The sequence below is a fragment of the Heterodontus francisci genome, chromosome 13, assembly GCF_036365525.1.
Source record: "Heterodontus francisci isolate sHetFra1 chromosome 13, sHetFra1.hap1, whole genome shotgun sequence".
Classification (NCBI taxonomy): domain Eukaryota; kingdom Metazoa; phylum Chordata; class Chondrichthyes; order Heterodontiformes; family Heterodontidae; genus Heterodontus; species Heterodontus francisci.
The window spans coordinates 32,966,263-32,983,170 of NC_090383.1; the positions used below are offsets into that span (position 1 = coordinate 32,966,263).

General features: G+C 45.2%; 2 protein-coding genes across 10 annotated transcripts in view; both read right to left on the reverse strand.

The window, feature by feature from the left end:
• Positions 1-16,908, reverse strand: part of kif25 (kinesin family member 25) — a 271,160-nt gene that overhangs the window by 194,017 nt on the left and 60,235 nt on the right. For all 9 annotated transcript variants that reach the window (XR_010976174.1, XR_010976175.1, XR_010976172.1 and 6 more), the window contains exons 4-5: positions 2,780-2,906; positions 799-902 (exon numbers count right to left, since the gene is read on the reverse strand). Coding sequence is in view for 3 of the 9 variants with exons in the window: in XM_068044632.1 (XP_067900733.1) it covers positions 799-902; positions 2,780-2,906 (231 nt within the window). In the remaining 6 variants the exon portion in view is untranslated. The remainder of the gene's footprint in view (positions 1-798; positions 903-2,779; positions 2,907-16,908) is intronic.
• afdna (afadin, adherens junction formation factor a) overlaps positions 1-16,908 on the reverse strand; it is a 598,271-nt gene that overhangs the window by 191,340 nt on the left and 390,023 nt on the right. The window lies entirely within an intron of this gene.

Consider the following 16,908-nt stretch of genomic DNA (forward strand, 5'->3'; position numbering starts at 1 on the left):
GCCAACCTGCGCACATGCGCAAATGGGCTCTTGCTCTCTGTGCATACGTTGAGTTCCAAATTTACAGGACTGGTTGGCGCATGCGCAGATGATGTCATCACGTAACGCGGGGAGAGAGCAGCCAAAGACCTTGGTGGCGACGGGTCCGCTCTCCTCTTCCCCCCACCCCGCCCGCTCTCTCCCCGCTCCCCCGCCGCCCGCTCGCTCTCTCCCTCCCCCCCTCCTGATCACTCTCTCCCTCCCACCCCGCCCACTCGCTCCATCCCTTCCCCCCACCACCACACCGCCCTGCTCCCTCTCTCCGGCCATTGCGTGCTGCTATGGGTTTATGTTGCCTTTGTGTGATTATTTGAACAGTGCCATCTTTAATCCTGGCAGCTGCTTAAACGTTGCATACTGTGACGTTTTAGTGGAACAGGCTGCATTTGCACATGTGCCAGTGCAGCACCACCTGGTGGTTGCGTTGTCAGCAAACGCAGCCTTCATATAATATAGCCAGTAATGTGAGGGATTGATTCTGTAAATTTGCTGCATTGCAGCGATAGGCAAAACACTGTCATGTATAGGTTGCCACAGGACCACAGTAAAGTATGCTTTAAATGGGCAACATGAGATATCTATTAGTTCATGTTAAATTGTAGTCTACAAATTACTGTCAGCAATGCCCTTGTATCAAGTTATTTTGCTATTTTAATGGTAGTGTTCATCTAAAACTAAAATCATATTTTAGGCTTGGTGCTAATAGTATCATTTCTCTCTGATTTTGAAAAAAGGGCAAAATAGGAGTTTAGTACTTACAATTAGTGCGTTGTGAAGCACCTTCCTTTTATGCTTCTCTGCAATGTATCTGCCATTAAGTTCCTGAAGAGATTTTTCTAATTGAAAGACTTGTCCTTGGTGCTCTGTAGTCATAGATGAGTAACATTATTTTATTTTCTTGGCAATTTTCCCTGCTTATTTTATCTCTTCCTGCGCCTAATACCTCTTTGATGGAATACAAGTCCCTGAACATTTGTTGCACTCCAATACTGTGCCTATTATTTTTGTGTGAGCCTATCAGCAGACATCACATCCATACCCAGACCTATTCTCAGAAGAACTGTAATCAGTGGTATATCTCATAAAGCCAGGTGGTGAAGGATAGAACTTGAACCAATCCTACACACTTTAATAAGCACTTATTTACAGAGATACATACTACAAACATGGACCTCTTAAACCAACTGCCACAGTTTCAGTCTATTCCTATTTATAGGAGCACAAGTGAATCCCCAGTTAATGCCCACCACCTGCATACAATTAAATCCAATTAATATACAATCAGGCTTGGGAAAAGTGACTAATTTTCCTCTATTTCCTAATCAAGGGCATTGAGGCTAACTGTAGCTCCCTTGCCACTACTCCACTGCGCCTGTTTCAGCTAAACAAAATAAGTGACAACGATTCGCTGGTTCATTCCTCAGGGCAATGCTCTAACCAATCAGAGTCAAGCTGCCCGGTTTAAATTTCAAACAAAGCCTGACAGTTAATTGTCAGTCACCATAAACTGGTGCATTCTCTATGGCAACGCCTCTTCCACTCAGAGTTCACTTGCCAACCAATCAGCACTCTCTTCTCATAAATTTGTTGTTTTCCCTTACATTGGTATTCTTGCGAATTACCCTGATGAGTGCAAGACGAAAAGCTTTGGCAAAATGTCTGTTTTCAGCAATACTCAAGTTCTGTACCACCGAAGAGACTTTTTCTTGATAATAACTTTTAAAATATAAAAATACATGCTATCAAAGTGCAAACCCATTAATTGGCCTTTTGTATGTTATCAGCACAGTAAAGAAGTAAGTAACATCTGTCGAGCAGGTTTATTGCATCATAATGGTTAAAAGACAGGACAACGTGAAGGACTGTACTTTCTATATCACATTTTATGGTAGTATTAGTACCTTAGTCCCTTGAGAATCCTCAAAGAGTTTAAAACGCTGCACAGGACAAACTAAGAGAATGTTTGGTACTGTAATAGCCAACCTACTCCTCCTCCTACGCCTCCGGTATTAAGGCTGGGGACTTTAAAGTATTATAAAGTTTTAAGTGCCAGCTATGGGTCAGTTTGTAGCACTCTCACATCTGAATCAGAAAGTCATGGGTTAAAGTCCCACTCCAGAGACTTGAGCACAAAACTTATAACAGTGACTACAATTCAAAAGTACTTCATTGATTGTAAAGTGCTTTGGGCTGTCCTAAAGTCATGAGAGGTGCTACATAAATACAAGTCTTTCGTTTTACTTTTTTCAGTGAGAAGAGGTCTGATGTGAGGACCAAAGCACTTACAATGGAGAAAAACGGAACAATGAAAAATAACGAGATTATATGGTACCATATTTCACATAATAGGAAACCACATGAACCACAATCTGACTCACATACTATGACAATATTATTAAGTGCACGCTCAGCACCTGGTTTCCTCAGAACTTAGCAAGCAAGACTATATTTCTATATTGTGCGGAAGAATAAAGATCTTATGAGGTATGCGGTTTATTTATTTAAGTGCATTTGGATCAGTGCATTTATAGTGTGGCAGTGGCAAGAATTTCATCCCCAAAACTCTGGCCTGGATTCAAACCTAAATTTCAGAAATGAAAGGGCAGCATTGTGGCATCCAGTCTCTTAAACAGATCATGTGCAATGCAATAGAAAATAATTAAAATTAAATATTGTCAGTTAAATTTTCCAATATAATTTGATTTTTTTTTTACATTATACTTCATATCATGATACTTACTATTCATATCAATAGTGTGTAAACTGACAGTTAAAAATTCCTTCAAAGTTGCTTTACATTTTTCTTGAAACTTATTAGACAAATCAGTAGCCAATGAATGCAAGGATTTTAACTCTTGCTTCAAGACCTGTACATAAATAGAAAAAGAAGAAACAGATATGAGACCCCATATTTATCCCAAGACCCCAAGAACATTTATCAAACAAAATATATGGTGAAAGATTTTCCATTTTACCCTGAGATTTTAAACATTACATATTCTGTTTGCTTATTAACCACCTCTATGTCAAACCTCTATCAGAAATAATCCTATAGAAACAAAGAATTTTAAAATGCTTTATATGTTATTCACTCAGTAATGACGAGGTCATATTGAAAGACTTGCCCAAATTAACCTATCAGTGCTCCTACTTGGTTTTAATAAGAAATACGAATCCTGGTTTAGGCAATCTGTTCATCAGCAAGTTAAGGATGAGCGACAACTGATTGTAAAGAAATGGATGACATTTTAAAAACTGCCCCAACTGCCTCCCCCTGCCATTATATAGACATACTCCAATGCACGTTTGATCTTTCGTTTTTAAAATTCTTTTCACATTGTCACTCACACCAGGGGCTGAATTTTATCGGGGCACTGCGCTCTGCGGCGGCGCCGTTTGAACTGGCCGGCATGCCCACATTTGCCTGCCGCCACCGAGCCCTCTCCATTAATATTTCATCTCATTTCCATTGAGACCGCGCGCTCCCCCCCCAACCCCCCAAGTGATGCCACCCTGATCGCCTTCTCCAGGCTGTGCGAGCAAGACAGGAGGTCCTCTTCCCCAGCGATGGCACGACCAAAGCAGCCTGGCTGGAGGTGGCTCACGAAGTGAACTGCCGTGGTGCCATCTGGCGCAACTGAGTGCAGCGTCGGAAACAAATGAATGACCAGCTAAGAAGTGCAAGAGTAAGTACCAATGCCTATCAGGGCTCCTTTGAAACTGGGTGCATCCACACAGAGTGGCAGATGTGTGCCACTGCTGTGCTGAAGAATGGGAGGTTGGGCAGGGAGGGAAGAAGCGCTATGAATGGTGCAATGTATGGCACAACTTACCCTTGTCCGATGCTCAGGAAATGGCACCTACATAAGTGACTCACTCAGAAGTGCACACCAAGAACCTAGCCTGCAACTGTCTTTTGACACGTGTCACCCTTTTGTCATGCCATTGTTAATATCTGCCCCCTTGCCCCTCCTGGCGAAGACTCCCACAATTCCAGGTAGTCCACCTGCACCGGAGGAGGTCCTGCCCGCCTGTTGACACTAACAGATGCCAAGGAGGAGGCCCTGCAGCTGGTGCCAAGGCATCAGGGGCACCCATTCGGACGGGTTGACATCGGGCTCCAAAGTGAGCAAACGTCGAATTGATATTAAAGATGGGCACTGTGTACTGTTGGGTCAGTAATGCAATGCTGTTGACATTGTAAAGTGTGTTACAGCAGAACTGACAATGTCCTTTCCCCATTGTGTCTTCTAGTTGAAAGAACAGAGTCGGACCCAGCTGGGAGCGTGCCAGCCGTCACCTCAGAGTAAGAGCCAGACTCTGAGGAAGCACCACCCCATGGCACTAATGCACCTTCCACGATCACAGATACTGTCACCTCGGTGGGTATCCATACGGCCTTAGAGTGTGGTCACAATCTGGTGAGAGCACTGCACGTGCGCCCAAACAGCTGACTGAGGCTGAGACAGCCATGGCCCCTGACAGTCGGAGGCCCGTGAGTGGCCAGGCCCAGGCTGAGCCCCAGCTACTGATGACCATCCGCTGACGATAGAACAGAGAAGGTCGGAGCTGTTGGAAAAGCTATGGCAACTGCAGGTGGACATGACACACGCCATGCGCAGCCTTGAGTGGACAATAGGGTAGTCTATCCACGCCATGACTGCTACCATGTCGCAGGCATGCAAGCGCCTGGCGTCGTCCATTGAGGCAGTAGCGGCCCTCGTGGTGACCTAGAATCAAATGATAAGCTCAGACCTGCTATTCCTCGCCACTACTGTCACATCCATTGAGCAGTGGCTAGGCGCGAGAGGGACCAGAGGCATGGAGAATGCTCCTGCTCCTGGTCCCTCCCTGGAGGGGAGATGGAGGAGGCGAGCCAGCGGACCCTATCTGGGGTCCCCCCTCGAGGCGATCACAATGTGGATGCAGGCCCCTCAGCCCCTCCGCCTGTGAGTGAAGCCCCAGTGGCCGTGATACCTGAGGGTCCTGTGATGACTCAGGATCCTCCCAGCCAGACAGGGCCCTGCAGGCCTCATGCGTGCAGAGGACGACTGCCGAAGTCATCCAGAGACAAAGGGCAGTCTGAGCAGCAGCCTTCCTCCAGTCAGGCTGCTAATGCAGAGGTTGCACCAAGATGGGGCACACGCAAGCATTTAAAGAGACCACACTGACACAAATGGGAATGCAGGGGTATCATAGCAATGTAAATACGTCTTTCACTAAATGTTCCTCACCAACATGTGTGTCCTTTTCTCTGTGCGAATGATGTGTGCCAGCATGTCGTACCAATATCACATTCCTTGGCACCGTTGGCCCTTCAGGAGAACCAATGTATGCATTAACTTCATTGCCATGCCACCACTACTCATGAGCGTCTCCACTGGTGCAGTGACATGGACATAGGCTCAGTCAGCTGCTGCCTCTAATGGTTTACACAGGGATGCTGCAGATGTGGACTGGTGTACAGTAGGTGAACGAGGGTGATGTGTGGCTTGCAGAGATCATGTAGGTTCCTATGAGAAGACACCCTTTGTCTGATAAACCACTTCCATACATCCCTAGCTCACTGTTAGTCCTGCATGCAGAGTCTGGGTGCCATCTACCCTCTTTCACGTTGTAGGTGCTCAGCGTCCTCATAGTCTGAGGAGGAATCTTGTTGACGTCTCTCCTCATCATGCCAGGCCTGGCCCCTATTGGGTGCGTAGTTGTGCAGAGCACAGCCAGAAGCGAAGAAAGGAGTTGGCCTTTTTGGTCCGTAGCACAGGGCATCACCCTATCCATACAGGCATTGGAGGCGCTCTTCCAGCATGCGAATCTCCAGCTCAATAGTGGCAGCGGTTCTCAAACCTGATGCCTCTGCAGCTCAGTGGTTGGCACTGTATCTCTCCTCTGCAACAGTGGTGGGGTCTCTCACTGGTGTCGGGAGCCATGTCTGCAAAGGATAGCCCTTATCTCCAAGAAGACACCCCTCCATCTGAAATGAAAACAAGAAATTCCGGAAACACTCAGCAGGTCTGGCAGCATCTGTGGAGAGAGAAGCAGAGTTAATGTTTCAGGTCTTGACCCTTCTTCAGAACTGGCAAATATTAGAAATGTAAAAGGTTATAAGCAAGTAAAGTGGGGGTGGGGCAAGAGATAACAAAGGAGAAGGTGCAGATAGGACAAGGTCACAGAATAGCTAACCCCTCCATCTGAGCCAGTTCAGTGAACAGTGGTGGCAGCCGGGACTGGCCCAAGACCCAGGTGTCATCGCAGCTGCCTGAGAAGCGGTCGCACATTCGCAGCAAGCATCGGCAGTGATCACATACCAGCTTCACCTAGATTGAGAGGGCTCCTTTAATGGTGACGTCTGCAGGTGGTAGCCTGGGGGGAGGCCTGATGGCCACATAAGTGCAGTCTATGAACATTACAACCTACGGTTCTGCGGCAATGGTGCCAGAACCAATGGCCCTCTGGACCTGGCAGTGAGAGTCTGTCCTGAAGCGGACATACTCACTGGCCCCACGGTGCAGGGCATTGGTGACCTCCCTGATGCAGTGGTGCACTGCTGACTGTGTGACCCCATAAAGGTCGCTGGTGGGCCCCTAAAAAGCTGCAGAGGCGTCAGGTTTGAGAACCGCTGCCACTATGAGGAACAAAAGCATGGGATGTCCATCGGAGCCCATGGGCTGCAGGTCATCCTTGAGCAGGGCACATCCTCCCTACATGCGCAATCGCCTCTGACACTGGTGCTCTGACATCCGATGGCATGTTATGTGGGGCCTGTAGATGCATGGCAAATGTAATGGCGAGCTCCCCTTGAGGGCTGCTGCTCACGACCGGGGGCCTCTACGTGGATCACACCTGCCTGTTGATATTTCCTCTGGCACATACGGATCCTCACGAGCAGAGGATCACACAATGTAGGATTAGCCATACCTATTTCCATGTGATTCATAAAGTTGAACCCTTCATGTATTCAAAGGTTCCTAACAGGGCAGGGATTGGTGTTGATGGGTACATCAGCTGCTTTCCTGGATCAACTATGTGGTGTGCCATGGCATCGCCCATCTTGGCCAACACTCAGAGTGGTACAGCAATACCACATCAAGATCCTACCAGATGAATCGATTGCCCCCACCATCAATATAACCTTAATGCCCTTTCTGGCACCCTCCCCACACACAGGGTGCCTAGTGTGCCATTGCTCCCTCACAAACACAGAGTATACGCTGTTAACGGAGGAATGGTACACAGTACCTCCCTTCACGCCAACAGAATCCAGTAATCCCAGACCCCCTCCCTTTAGGATGGTAGGCTGATGGAGAAAGTGAAGGCGCATGGGGTCCAAGGTGTACTAGCTAGATGGATAAAGAACTGGCTGGGCAACAGGAGACAGAGAGTAGCAGTGGAAGGGAGTTTCTCAAAATGGAGACGTGTGACCAGTGGTGTTCCACAGGGATCTGTGCTGGGACCACTGTTGTTTGTGATATACATAAATGATTTGGAGGAAAGTATAGGTGGTCTGATTAGCAAGTTTGCAGACGACACTAAGATTGGTGGAGTAGCAGATACTGAAGGGGACTGTCAGAGAATACAGCAGAATATAGATAGACTGGAGAGTTGGGCAGAGAAATGGCAGATGGAGTTCAATCAGGGCAAATGCGAGGTGATGCATTTTGGAAGATCCAATTCAAGAGTGAACTACACAGTAAATGGAAAAGTCCTGGGGAAAATTGATGTACAGAGAGATTTGGGTGTTCAGGTCCATTGTTCCCTGAAGGTGGCAACGCAGGTTAATAGAGTGGTCAAGAAGACATACGGCATGCTTTCCTTCATCGGACGGGGTATTGAGTACAAGAGTTGGCAGGTCATGTTACAGTTGTATAGGACTTTGGTTCGGCCACATTTGGAATACTGCGTGCAGTTCTGGTCGCCACATTACCAAAAGGATGTGGATGCTTTGGAGAGGGTGCAGAGGAGATTCACCAGGATGTTGCCTGGTATGGAGGGCGCTAGCTATGAAGAGAGGTTGAGTAGATTAGGATTATTTTCATTAGAAAGACGGAGGTTGAGGGGGGACCTGATTGAGGTGTACAAAATCATGAGAGGTCTAGACAGAGTGGATAGCAAGAAGCTTTTTCCCAGAGTGGGGGATTCAATTACAAGGGGACACGAGTTCAAAGTGAAAGGGGAAAAGTTTAGGGGGGATATGCGTGGAAAGTTCTTTACGCAGAGGGTGGTGGGTGCATGGAACGCTTTGCCAGCGGAGGTGGTAGACGCGGACACGATAGCGTCTTTTAAGATGTATCTAGACAGATACATGAATGGGCAGGAAGGAAAGAGATACAGTCCCTTAGAAAATAGGCGACAGGTTTAGATAGAGGATTTGGATCGGCGTAGGCTTGGAGGGCCGAAGGGCCTGTTCCTGTGCTGTAATTTTCTTTGTTCTTTGTTCTTAAGACTGCAGAGTGAGACCCCTGTGTATCCCCCCCTCCTCCCTTCCAGTATGCAGAGTGAGACCCCTGTAATTCTCCCCTCCCTCCTCCCTTTAGGAATACAGAGCGAGACCCCTGAAAAGAAACTTACTTTCTGCCTCTGTGGACCCGCCGGCTTTTCCAGTCATGAATGACACATGGCCACCCGTTCATCTAAAAATCAGCAAGTGTCAATGGAGACGTGGCAGGCTGCATAATCAGCAAAGGCAAGTACCATTTACCATATGCTAATCTTTGTGCTGCCGCTGTACGGCAGGGGGGCTGCACGGAGGTCCTGCCACCGCCAATAATATGCGGCGGGCCCTTCCCGAAGTAACGGGTCAAGGCAGGCCTCTCCCCACAGCATTTTACCGGCCCCCGCATCGTGACCCACGGTGTTAAGGGGCCAGTAAAATGCAGTCCCAAAAGTGTGATGATACAACAATCATAGACTAACTCGGAAGAGTATGAAAAACGGACTTTGTCTTTAAAAAAACAAACCTTTATTTTTAAAAAGTGAACAATGGTCCAAAATGCCACCATGGACAGGGGATTGGCCTTTTTTGTATTCAAATAATCTGAGAAAGACAAAGGACGCATCTTTTAAGCCAAAAGGTGTTAATAAAACCCATTTTACACCAATCTTAAAAACATTCCAGAATTGAATGTCTTCTTCTTAAACAAAGGAGGTGTGAAGTAGCCACGTCCTGGGCCAACTAGATGAACCAACTAGAGAACAGGCCATCCTAGACTGGGTATTGTGTAATGAAAGAGGAATAATTGACAATCTAGTGGTGCGAGACCCCTTGGGACGAGTGACCATAATATGATGGAATTCTTCACCAAGATGGAGAGTGACGTAGTTGATTCTGAGACAAGGGTCCTGAATCTTAGTAAAGGAAACTACAAAGGTATGAGGCGCGAGTTGGTCATGACGGATTGGGAAACGTTACTTAAAGGGATGACGGTGGATAGGCAATGGCAAACATTTAAAGAGCGCATGGATGAACTGCAACAATCGTTTATCCCTGTCTGGTGCAAAAGTAAAACAGGAAAGGTAGCCAAACCATGACTTACAAGGGAAATTGGAGACAGCGTTAGATCCAAGGAAGAGGCATATAAACTTGCCAGAAAAAACAACAGACCTGAGGATTGGGAGCAGTTTAGAATTCAGCAAAGGAGGACCAAGGGGTTGATTAAGAAGGGGAAAATAGAGTACAAGTGCAAGCTTGCAGGGAACATAAAAACTGACTGTAAAAGTTTCTATAGGTACGTGAAGAGAAAAAGATTGGTGAAGACAAATGTACGTCCCTTACAGTCAGAAACAGGGAATTTATTATGGGGAATAAAGAAATGGCTGACCAACTAAATGCATACTTTGGTTCTGTCTTCAGAAAGGAGGACACCAATATCATACCAGAAATGTTGGGGAACACAGGAGTTAATGAGAGAGAGGAACTGAAAGAAATCAGTATTAGAGAAATGGTGTTGGGGAAATTGATGAGATTGAAGGCTGATAAATCCCCAGGGCCTGATGGTATGCATCCAAGAGTACTTAAGGAAGTGGCCCTAGAAATAGTGGATGCATTGGTGGTCATCTTCCAAGATTCTACAGACTCTGGAACAGTTCCTACAGATTGGAGGGTAGCTAATGTAACCCCACTATTTAAAAAGGGAGGTAGAGAGAAAGCTGGGAATTATAGACCAGTCAGCCTGACGTCGGTAGTGGGGAAAATTCTAGAGTCCATGATCAAAGATTTTATAGCAGAGCACTTGGAGAACACTGGTAGAATCGGGCAGAGTCAGCATGGATTTACGAAAGGGAAATCATGCTTGACAAATCTACGAGAATTCTTCGAGGATGTAACTAGTAGAGTTGATGAGGAGGAGCCAGTAGATGTGGTTTATTTGGACTTTCAGAAGGCTTTCGACAAAGTCCCACAGAAGAGATTAGCATGTAAAATTAAAGTGCATGGGATTGGTGGTAGTGTATTGCGATGGATAGAAAATTGGTTGGCGGACAGGAAACAAAGAGTAGGGATAAATGGGTCTTTTTCCGAATGGCAGGCAGTGACTAGTGGGGTACCGCAGGGATCATTGCTAGGACCCCAGCTATTCACAATATACATTAATGATTTAGATGAAGGAACTAAAAGTAATTTCTCCAAATTTGCAGATGACACAAAACTGGGTGGGAGGGTGAGTTGTGAGGAGGATGCAAAGAGGCTTCAGGGTGATTTGGACAAGTTAAGTGAGTGGGCTAATGCATGGAGGATGTAGTATAATGTGGATAAATGTGAGGTTATCCACTTTGGTAGCAAAAACAGGAAGGCAGATTATCTGAACGGCTATAAACTGAGAGAGGGGAATATGCAGCGAGACCTGGGTGTTCTCGTGCACCAGTCGCTGAAGGCAAGCATGCAGGTGCAACAGGCGGTAAAAAAGGCAACTGGTAAGTTGGCCTTCATAGCGAGAGGATTCGAGTACAGGAGCAGGGATATCTTGCTGCAATTATACAGCGCCATGGTGAGGCCACACCTGGAATACTGTGTGCAGTTTTGGTCTCCTTATCTGAGGAAGGATGTTCTTGCTATAGAGGGAGTGCAGCGAAGGTTTACCAGACTGATTCCTGGGATGGTGGGACTGACGTATGAGGAGAGATTGAGCCGGTTAGGATTATATTCGCTGGAGTCCAGAAGAGTGAGGGGGGATCTCATAGAAACCTATAAAATTCTAACAGGGTAGATGCAGGAAGGATGTTCCCGATGGTGGCGGAGTCTGGAACCAGGGGTCACAGTCTAAGGATACGGGGTAAACCTTTTAGGACTGAGATGAGGAGAAATTTCTTCACCAAGAGAGTGCTGAGCCTGTGGAATTCACTACCACAGAAAGCAGTTGAGGCCAAAACATTGTATGTTTTCAAGAAGAAGTTCGATATAGCTCTTGGGTCTAAAGGGATCAAAGGATATGGGGCGAAAGCGGGAACAGGCTACTGAGTTGGATGATCATCCATGATCATAATGAATGGCGGAGCAGGCTTGAAGGGCCGAATGGCCTACTCTTGCTCCTATTTTCTATGTTTCAATGGGCCAGTGTGCAATCACTATGGGGAAGAGAGGAGAATGTCTCCTACCAGGAGATGAGAGGTGAGACAGTTTTACCTTAAAAAAAACAGCCAGAGAGAGAGAGACTGACTCAGGTGAAGCTACTTGTCACAGCTTGAGTTCCAGCAGAGCCATGAAGCACAGTGCCCTGCTGAAAAAATCTGACATCTACAGTATACAGCAGTGAGAGCTAGCAGTAACCCAACATCTTCAACAGAACCTTCAATTAAGGGAGAAATCTACAATTATCTCAGGCCTGCATCCATCTGGAACTTGATTCTCAAGAGAATTCGACAGATTTATCGCAATCTTCCCCCCACCCCCCCACTAAAAACCACCTTTCTCTTTCCCTTCTCTATCTGTTTTTACTTGCGCATGTGTATGCGAGCAATTGCGCGAGTGAATGTGGTTGCGACAATTTCAGTATAAGGCGTATTGATCAATAAACAATTGACTTTTTTTTTAAAACCTACAATAAAACCTGTTGTTGTCTGTTTATTTGAGAAATAAAACAAGAGACTAAACTCAAATACAAATACACTTGCTCGGATCAAGTGGGGAGTTGAACAGTGGGTACTACCCACATCATACCACGTGGCCGTAACAAATTGGGGGCTTGAAGACAGGATCTGAACCGCCAGACAAACAAGAAATTTGAAAAACGGGAGGAAAATTAACCTCTAAAATTGTGGAAAAATAAATAAACAGGTTGTTTTGAATTCTTCTGTTTTTTCTCTATGGTGCTACAAACAAAATAGATGGCCACATTTAATCCTAAGGAGTTTGTACAGCAGGGAGAGATATGCCACGATAAGTTAAACAAATTAAGTTTTGAAGATTGAAAAAGCTTAGCTATAGAGGTGGGAATCACTTTCAGACAAAAAGCAATGAAACCTGAACTGGTGAAAAGTCTAACCGACCATTTTAAACTTACCCCTGAACTAGAAGAAAAAAGCCTAGAATCAGAGTCTGAAAAAATAATTCTTAATAGAATTCAATTACATATGAAAAGTGAAGAAATGGAGTTTCAGCTTCAAAAGGAAAAAGAGAAAAAGGAGATGCAATTTCAAAAGGAAAAAGAGGAAAGGGAAATGCAAAGAGAGGAAGCAGCAAGAAGGTTTGAGTTGGAGACTGCAAAACCCAAAATGAAAATGCTGCTAGTCGCTCGAACCTTATCCCAGTGCCAAAATTTAATGAGGAGGTTGAGACATATTTTATCTCATTTGACAAAATAGTTACCAGGCTAAAATGACCAAAAGAATTTTGGACTCTCTTCTTACAAGGCGAGTTCATGGGTAGGGCTCACAAAGGTTTTTTTCTGTTATCAAAAGTAAGTTCCTCTGATTATGAACAACTAAAACTGCAATTCTAAATACATATGAGCTGGTGCCGGAAGCATATAGACAGAAATTACAACACACCCGGAGAAGACCCACACAGACTTGCATTGAATTCGAAAGAATCAAACATATGGCTTTTGACGGCCAGATACAATCTCTCAAGCTAGAACCCTCATATGAAAATTTGAGAGAAGTGATGTTGCTAGAAGAGTTTAAAAATAGCATCCCAAGTAGTACAAGAACCCACACTGAAGAACAAATAGTCACGAGTAAAGGAAGCAGCTAAAATGACTGACGACCATGATTTAATATACAAATCCCTAACTCCGAATAAATTTGAGTGTAATTAACTCGCAGGGAGAGATAGCAGGGGTGCAGAAGAAGCAGAAATGGGCTCAAAAGAAATGGAGAGCAGGGAAGGAAAACCCAACCAGTCTCCAAATTTTAAAAGAAGGAACCCAGGGAATAAACTAGTAGAGGTCTGCCCAACATGTTTCTAGTGTGGCAAATCTGGGCTTGTCCAGGCAAATTGATGGTATGCCAAAAAACCAGCAGGTGGTGCTGCAGTCAAGCCTGTGTCTGTGGCTTTGAAAGATATAAGCCTGTTTTCTGATACAGCTCAAGAGCAGAGCACATATCAGAACTTTTTGCACAAAGGAAACATAACTCCTTTTGTGTCCCAGGAACCAGACAAAGAAATAACCTTTCTCAGGGATACGGGATGTTTTCAGACCCTACTGGCAGCCAAACTGACAGAAATGCCACTGGAAAGCAGAACAAATACCACGGTATTAGTAAAAGGGCTTACTGGCAAATCCTTGAAAGTTCCCTTAGTTAAAATTTACCTACATAGTAAGTTGGTCACCGGGGGAAGTGACAGTCAGAATCATTCCAAGCTTACCCATGCAGGGGGTCAATCTATTGCTAAGCAATGACTTGGCAGCAAGCACACTATTGTACCCAGAGGGTGCAGAGCAGTCCACAGAGACTGGGGAACCCGAAGGTAGAAAACAAAACTCTGCACAACTGCAGAAGGCTGGGAAAGTCCTAAAACTCCCACCGGGGCCATGAGAGCCAGAAGAATGTAAAAGGGCCAAAATAGAGCCAAAAGGATTTAAAGAAGCTATGATAATCGCTGCAAATGCTGGAAAAAAGCAACCGAGATATGGTTAGCTGAAACCTTTTTTTAAAGATTTAAATAGGGACAAGGAAAGTTCCCAAACAGGAAAGCCAAGGGTGAGGGAGATGCCTCACTTAGTTGAAGTGCCCACTGGGGAGTGCAGTAGAAACTGGAAAACCACCTGCGAGCAGTAGTGTCCCAGAAGACATGTGACAGATTAGGGAAACACTTATCTCTGAAGTAAAGCATGGCTCAAGTATTAAACTAAATACCGACCCGGACCCGACGACAACAGCCAACCCAAACCCGACCCGGGCCCGAGTCCTTTAATTTCTTTTCATGCCCGACCCGACCCGAAAATATCAAACATATTATTGAAACAGAAAAAAATTGTAGATTAAAAAGAAAACACTATCACCAGCTAATGGGAATGGCAATTAGTAGTGCAATTGGGAAATCTACATCAGTAGTACTGTGCCAGAGAGTTCCCAAAACCTGCTAGGGTGCCTAAGTTAGACAAGATAAGTCAACAAGTGTGAGGATGAGCCTCCCACATTAGTCTTGCATTAGCAGACAGTTCAGGAACCCAGACATGGTGCTGTCAGAGAGCATAACCAACGTTTGTCTGTTTTAGATCCTCCACTACTTACCTCTGCATCTAAAATATTGAGGAAGGAGGTACTTGTAGCATTTGTTGCATTCAGGTCCCTGTACAATTTGAGTAGACAGAGAGGGAAATTTCTAACTGACAAACTTATGGAAATGACGCAGGAAGACTAGCTGGCCCATCAAGACTGCCCCACACCAACATAGCTGGACTATCATGGCTAAACAATTCTTCCCTCTCCCTTACTCACATCTAAATCTACTAGAAGTGGCAAAAAACATAATATGTATTTATATTGCGGTTTTCACATAAGTGGACATGACATGTGACACCAAGACTTCCAAAGTTAAACAGTACAGTCCAGCCTGGCCCGACCCGAGCCCGAATGCTGGACACAGAATATAGACCCAACCCGAACCTGACATATGTAGTTGGGTTTGGGTCAGGTAGCCAGGCTTTACTCTGAAGTAAAAGGAAAGGCAAGGTACCATACCCTAAAGTGAACCACACTTGTGAAAAATACAAGAAAACTAAAAGTGAGGTCGGCATCGATTTATCCACTGAAGAATTGCACGATCAGGTTCCTCCAAAACTAATCAAGCCCAACAATTTAGTGTCGGAACTCAGCAAAAACAAGGGGTAGGAAGAAGATGTCTCGCAGGGGCTAGAACTACCAATGTGCAAGAACCTGAATGGATAACGCCATGTACTGTGGAAACAGTAGTTAAGGGGTTAAAGCTTGTATAAACAGTGAACCTGCCGCAAGCTGTAAAATAAATTTAAATACTACAAAATTCACCAACAATCACATGGTCCTGGAGACCAACATTCCTAAAGTAGTACAAACTGCTGTGAGAGAAACTACAACCCCATTTGACAATACGTAACCAAAAGAAAGGCAATTTTTGGGTGGCACCTCATTCAAAGGAAGGATGATAAAAAAAAATGTAGGCTGGAAGACTGAGGAGTGAATGAAATGAATGTGTAAAGTGGTATGACCCTAAACTGTCTTACTGTTTCTTTTTCCCTTCTCTCTAAACCCAAAAAAGAAATAACATAAAAATGAAATCCAAGGAATTTCATTTTTTCCCTTTTGGGGGAGGTGTCATGCACATCAGAAGTGTGCTGATATAACAATCGTGGACTAACTCTGAAGAGTTTTTCATAATGGACTTTGTCTTTTAAAAAAATGAATCTTTATTTCAAAAAAAGTGAACAATGGTCCAAAATGGCCACCGAAGAAAGGGGGTTAGCTTTTGTGTATTCAAACAGTCCGACAAAGACAAAGGACAAATCTTCAAAGCCAAAAGCTGTTAATGAAACCGATCTTAATACCGAAGAGGACTGCAACAAAATATAGGAAGACAGTAATAAACTTGTAGAATGGGCATGTAATTAGCAAATAAATGTACTATGTGCGAGATAGTATATTTCACAAGGAAGAACAAGGAGGATAATTGCACTACATGGGGTAGAGGAACAGAGGGATCTGGCGGTACATATACACAAATCACTGAAAAGTAGTGACACTGGTTAATAAGGCCATACAAAAAGCTAACAAAGCACAGGTTCATTTCTAGAGGGATAGAATATAAAATCAGAGAAGGTATATTAAACTTGCATAGAACCTTGGTTAGACTCCACATGGAGTAATGTGAATAGTTCTGGCCTCCATACTATAACAGGACATAAAGGCACTGGAGAAGGTATAAAAAAAAGATGTATTTGGGCTAGAAATTAGTTTAGCCCTGAATTTGTCCATGCTAGTTGGAAACAAGGGCTGGATTTTACAGCTCCCCCCACCCCCGCAACCCCCAACATCGGGGGTCATGACACTGGGGCGCCGGAAAATGCCTCCAGCAGAGGCCTGCCATGAGCCTTGACGCCGGCGACGGTGAGGCCTTTTGGCAGCTTCCCCGCCACTCAGCGACAGAAGGCAAATTTAAATATGCAAAATAATGTTGATGACAGAATTAATTACTTACCTGCGCCCACCCTCCGTTAGGCCGCGATATTGCTGCCAGTGGCCGCCACTCCCGTGCCTTCGGTGTGGAGGGGAGAGTATTTCAGTGCAGGAGGGGGTGGAGCGGCATCAGAGTGGTTTGATTGGTGTAGGGGATGGCGGGAAGGGGTAAAGATTAAAGTTTGTGAACTTTGGGGGTTGGGGGGGGAAGGTTAGGTGCACAAGGTAAGTATTTTGAGGGGGGAAGAGGACATGGAATGAATTGTATGGTTATTGGGG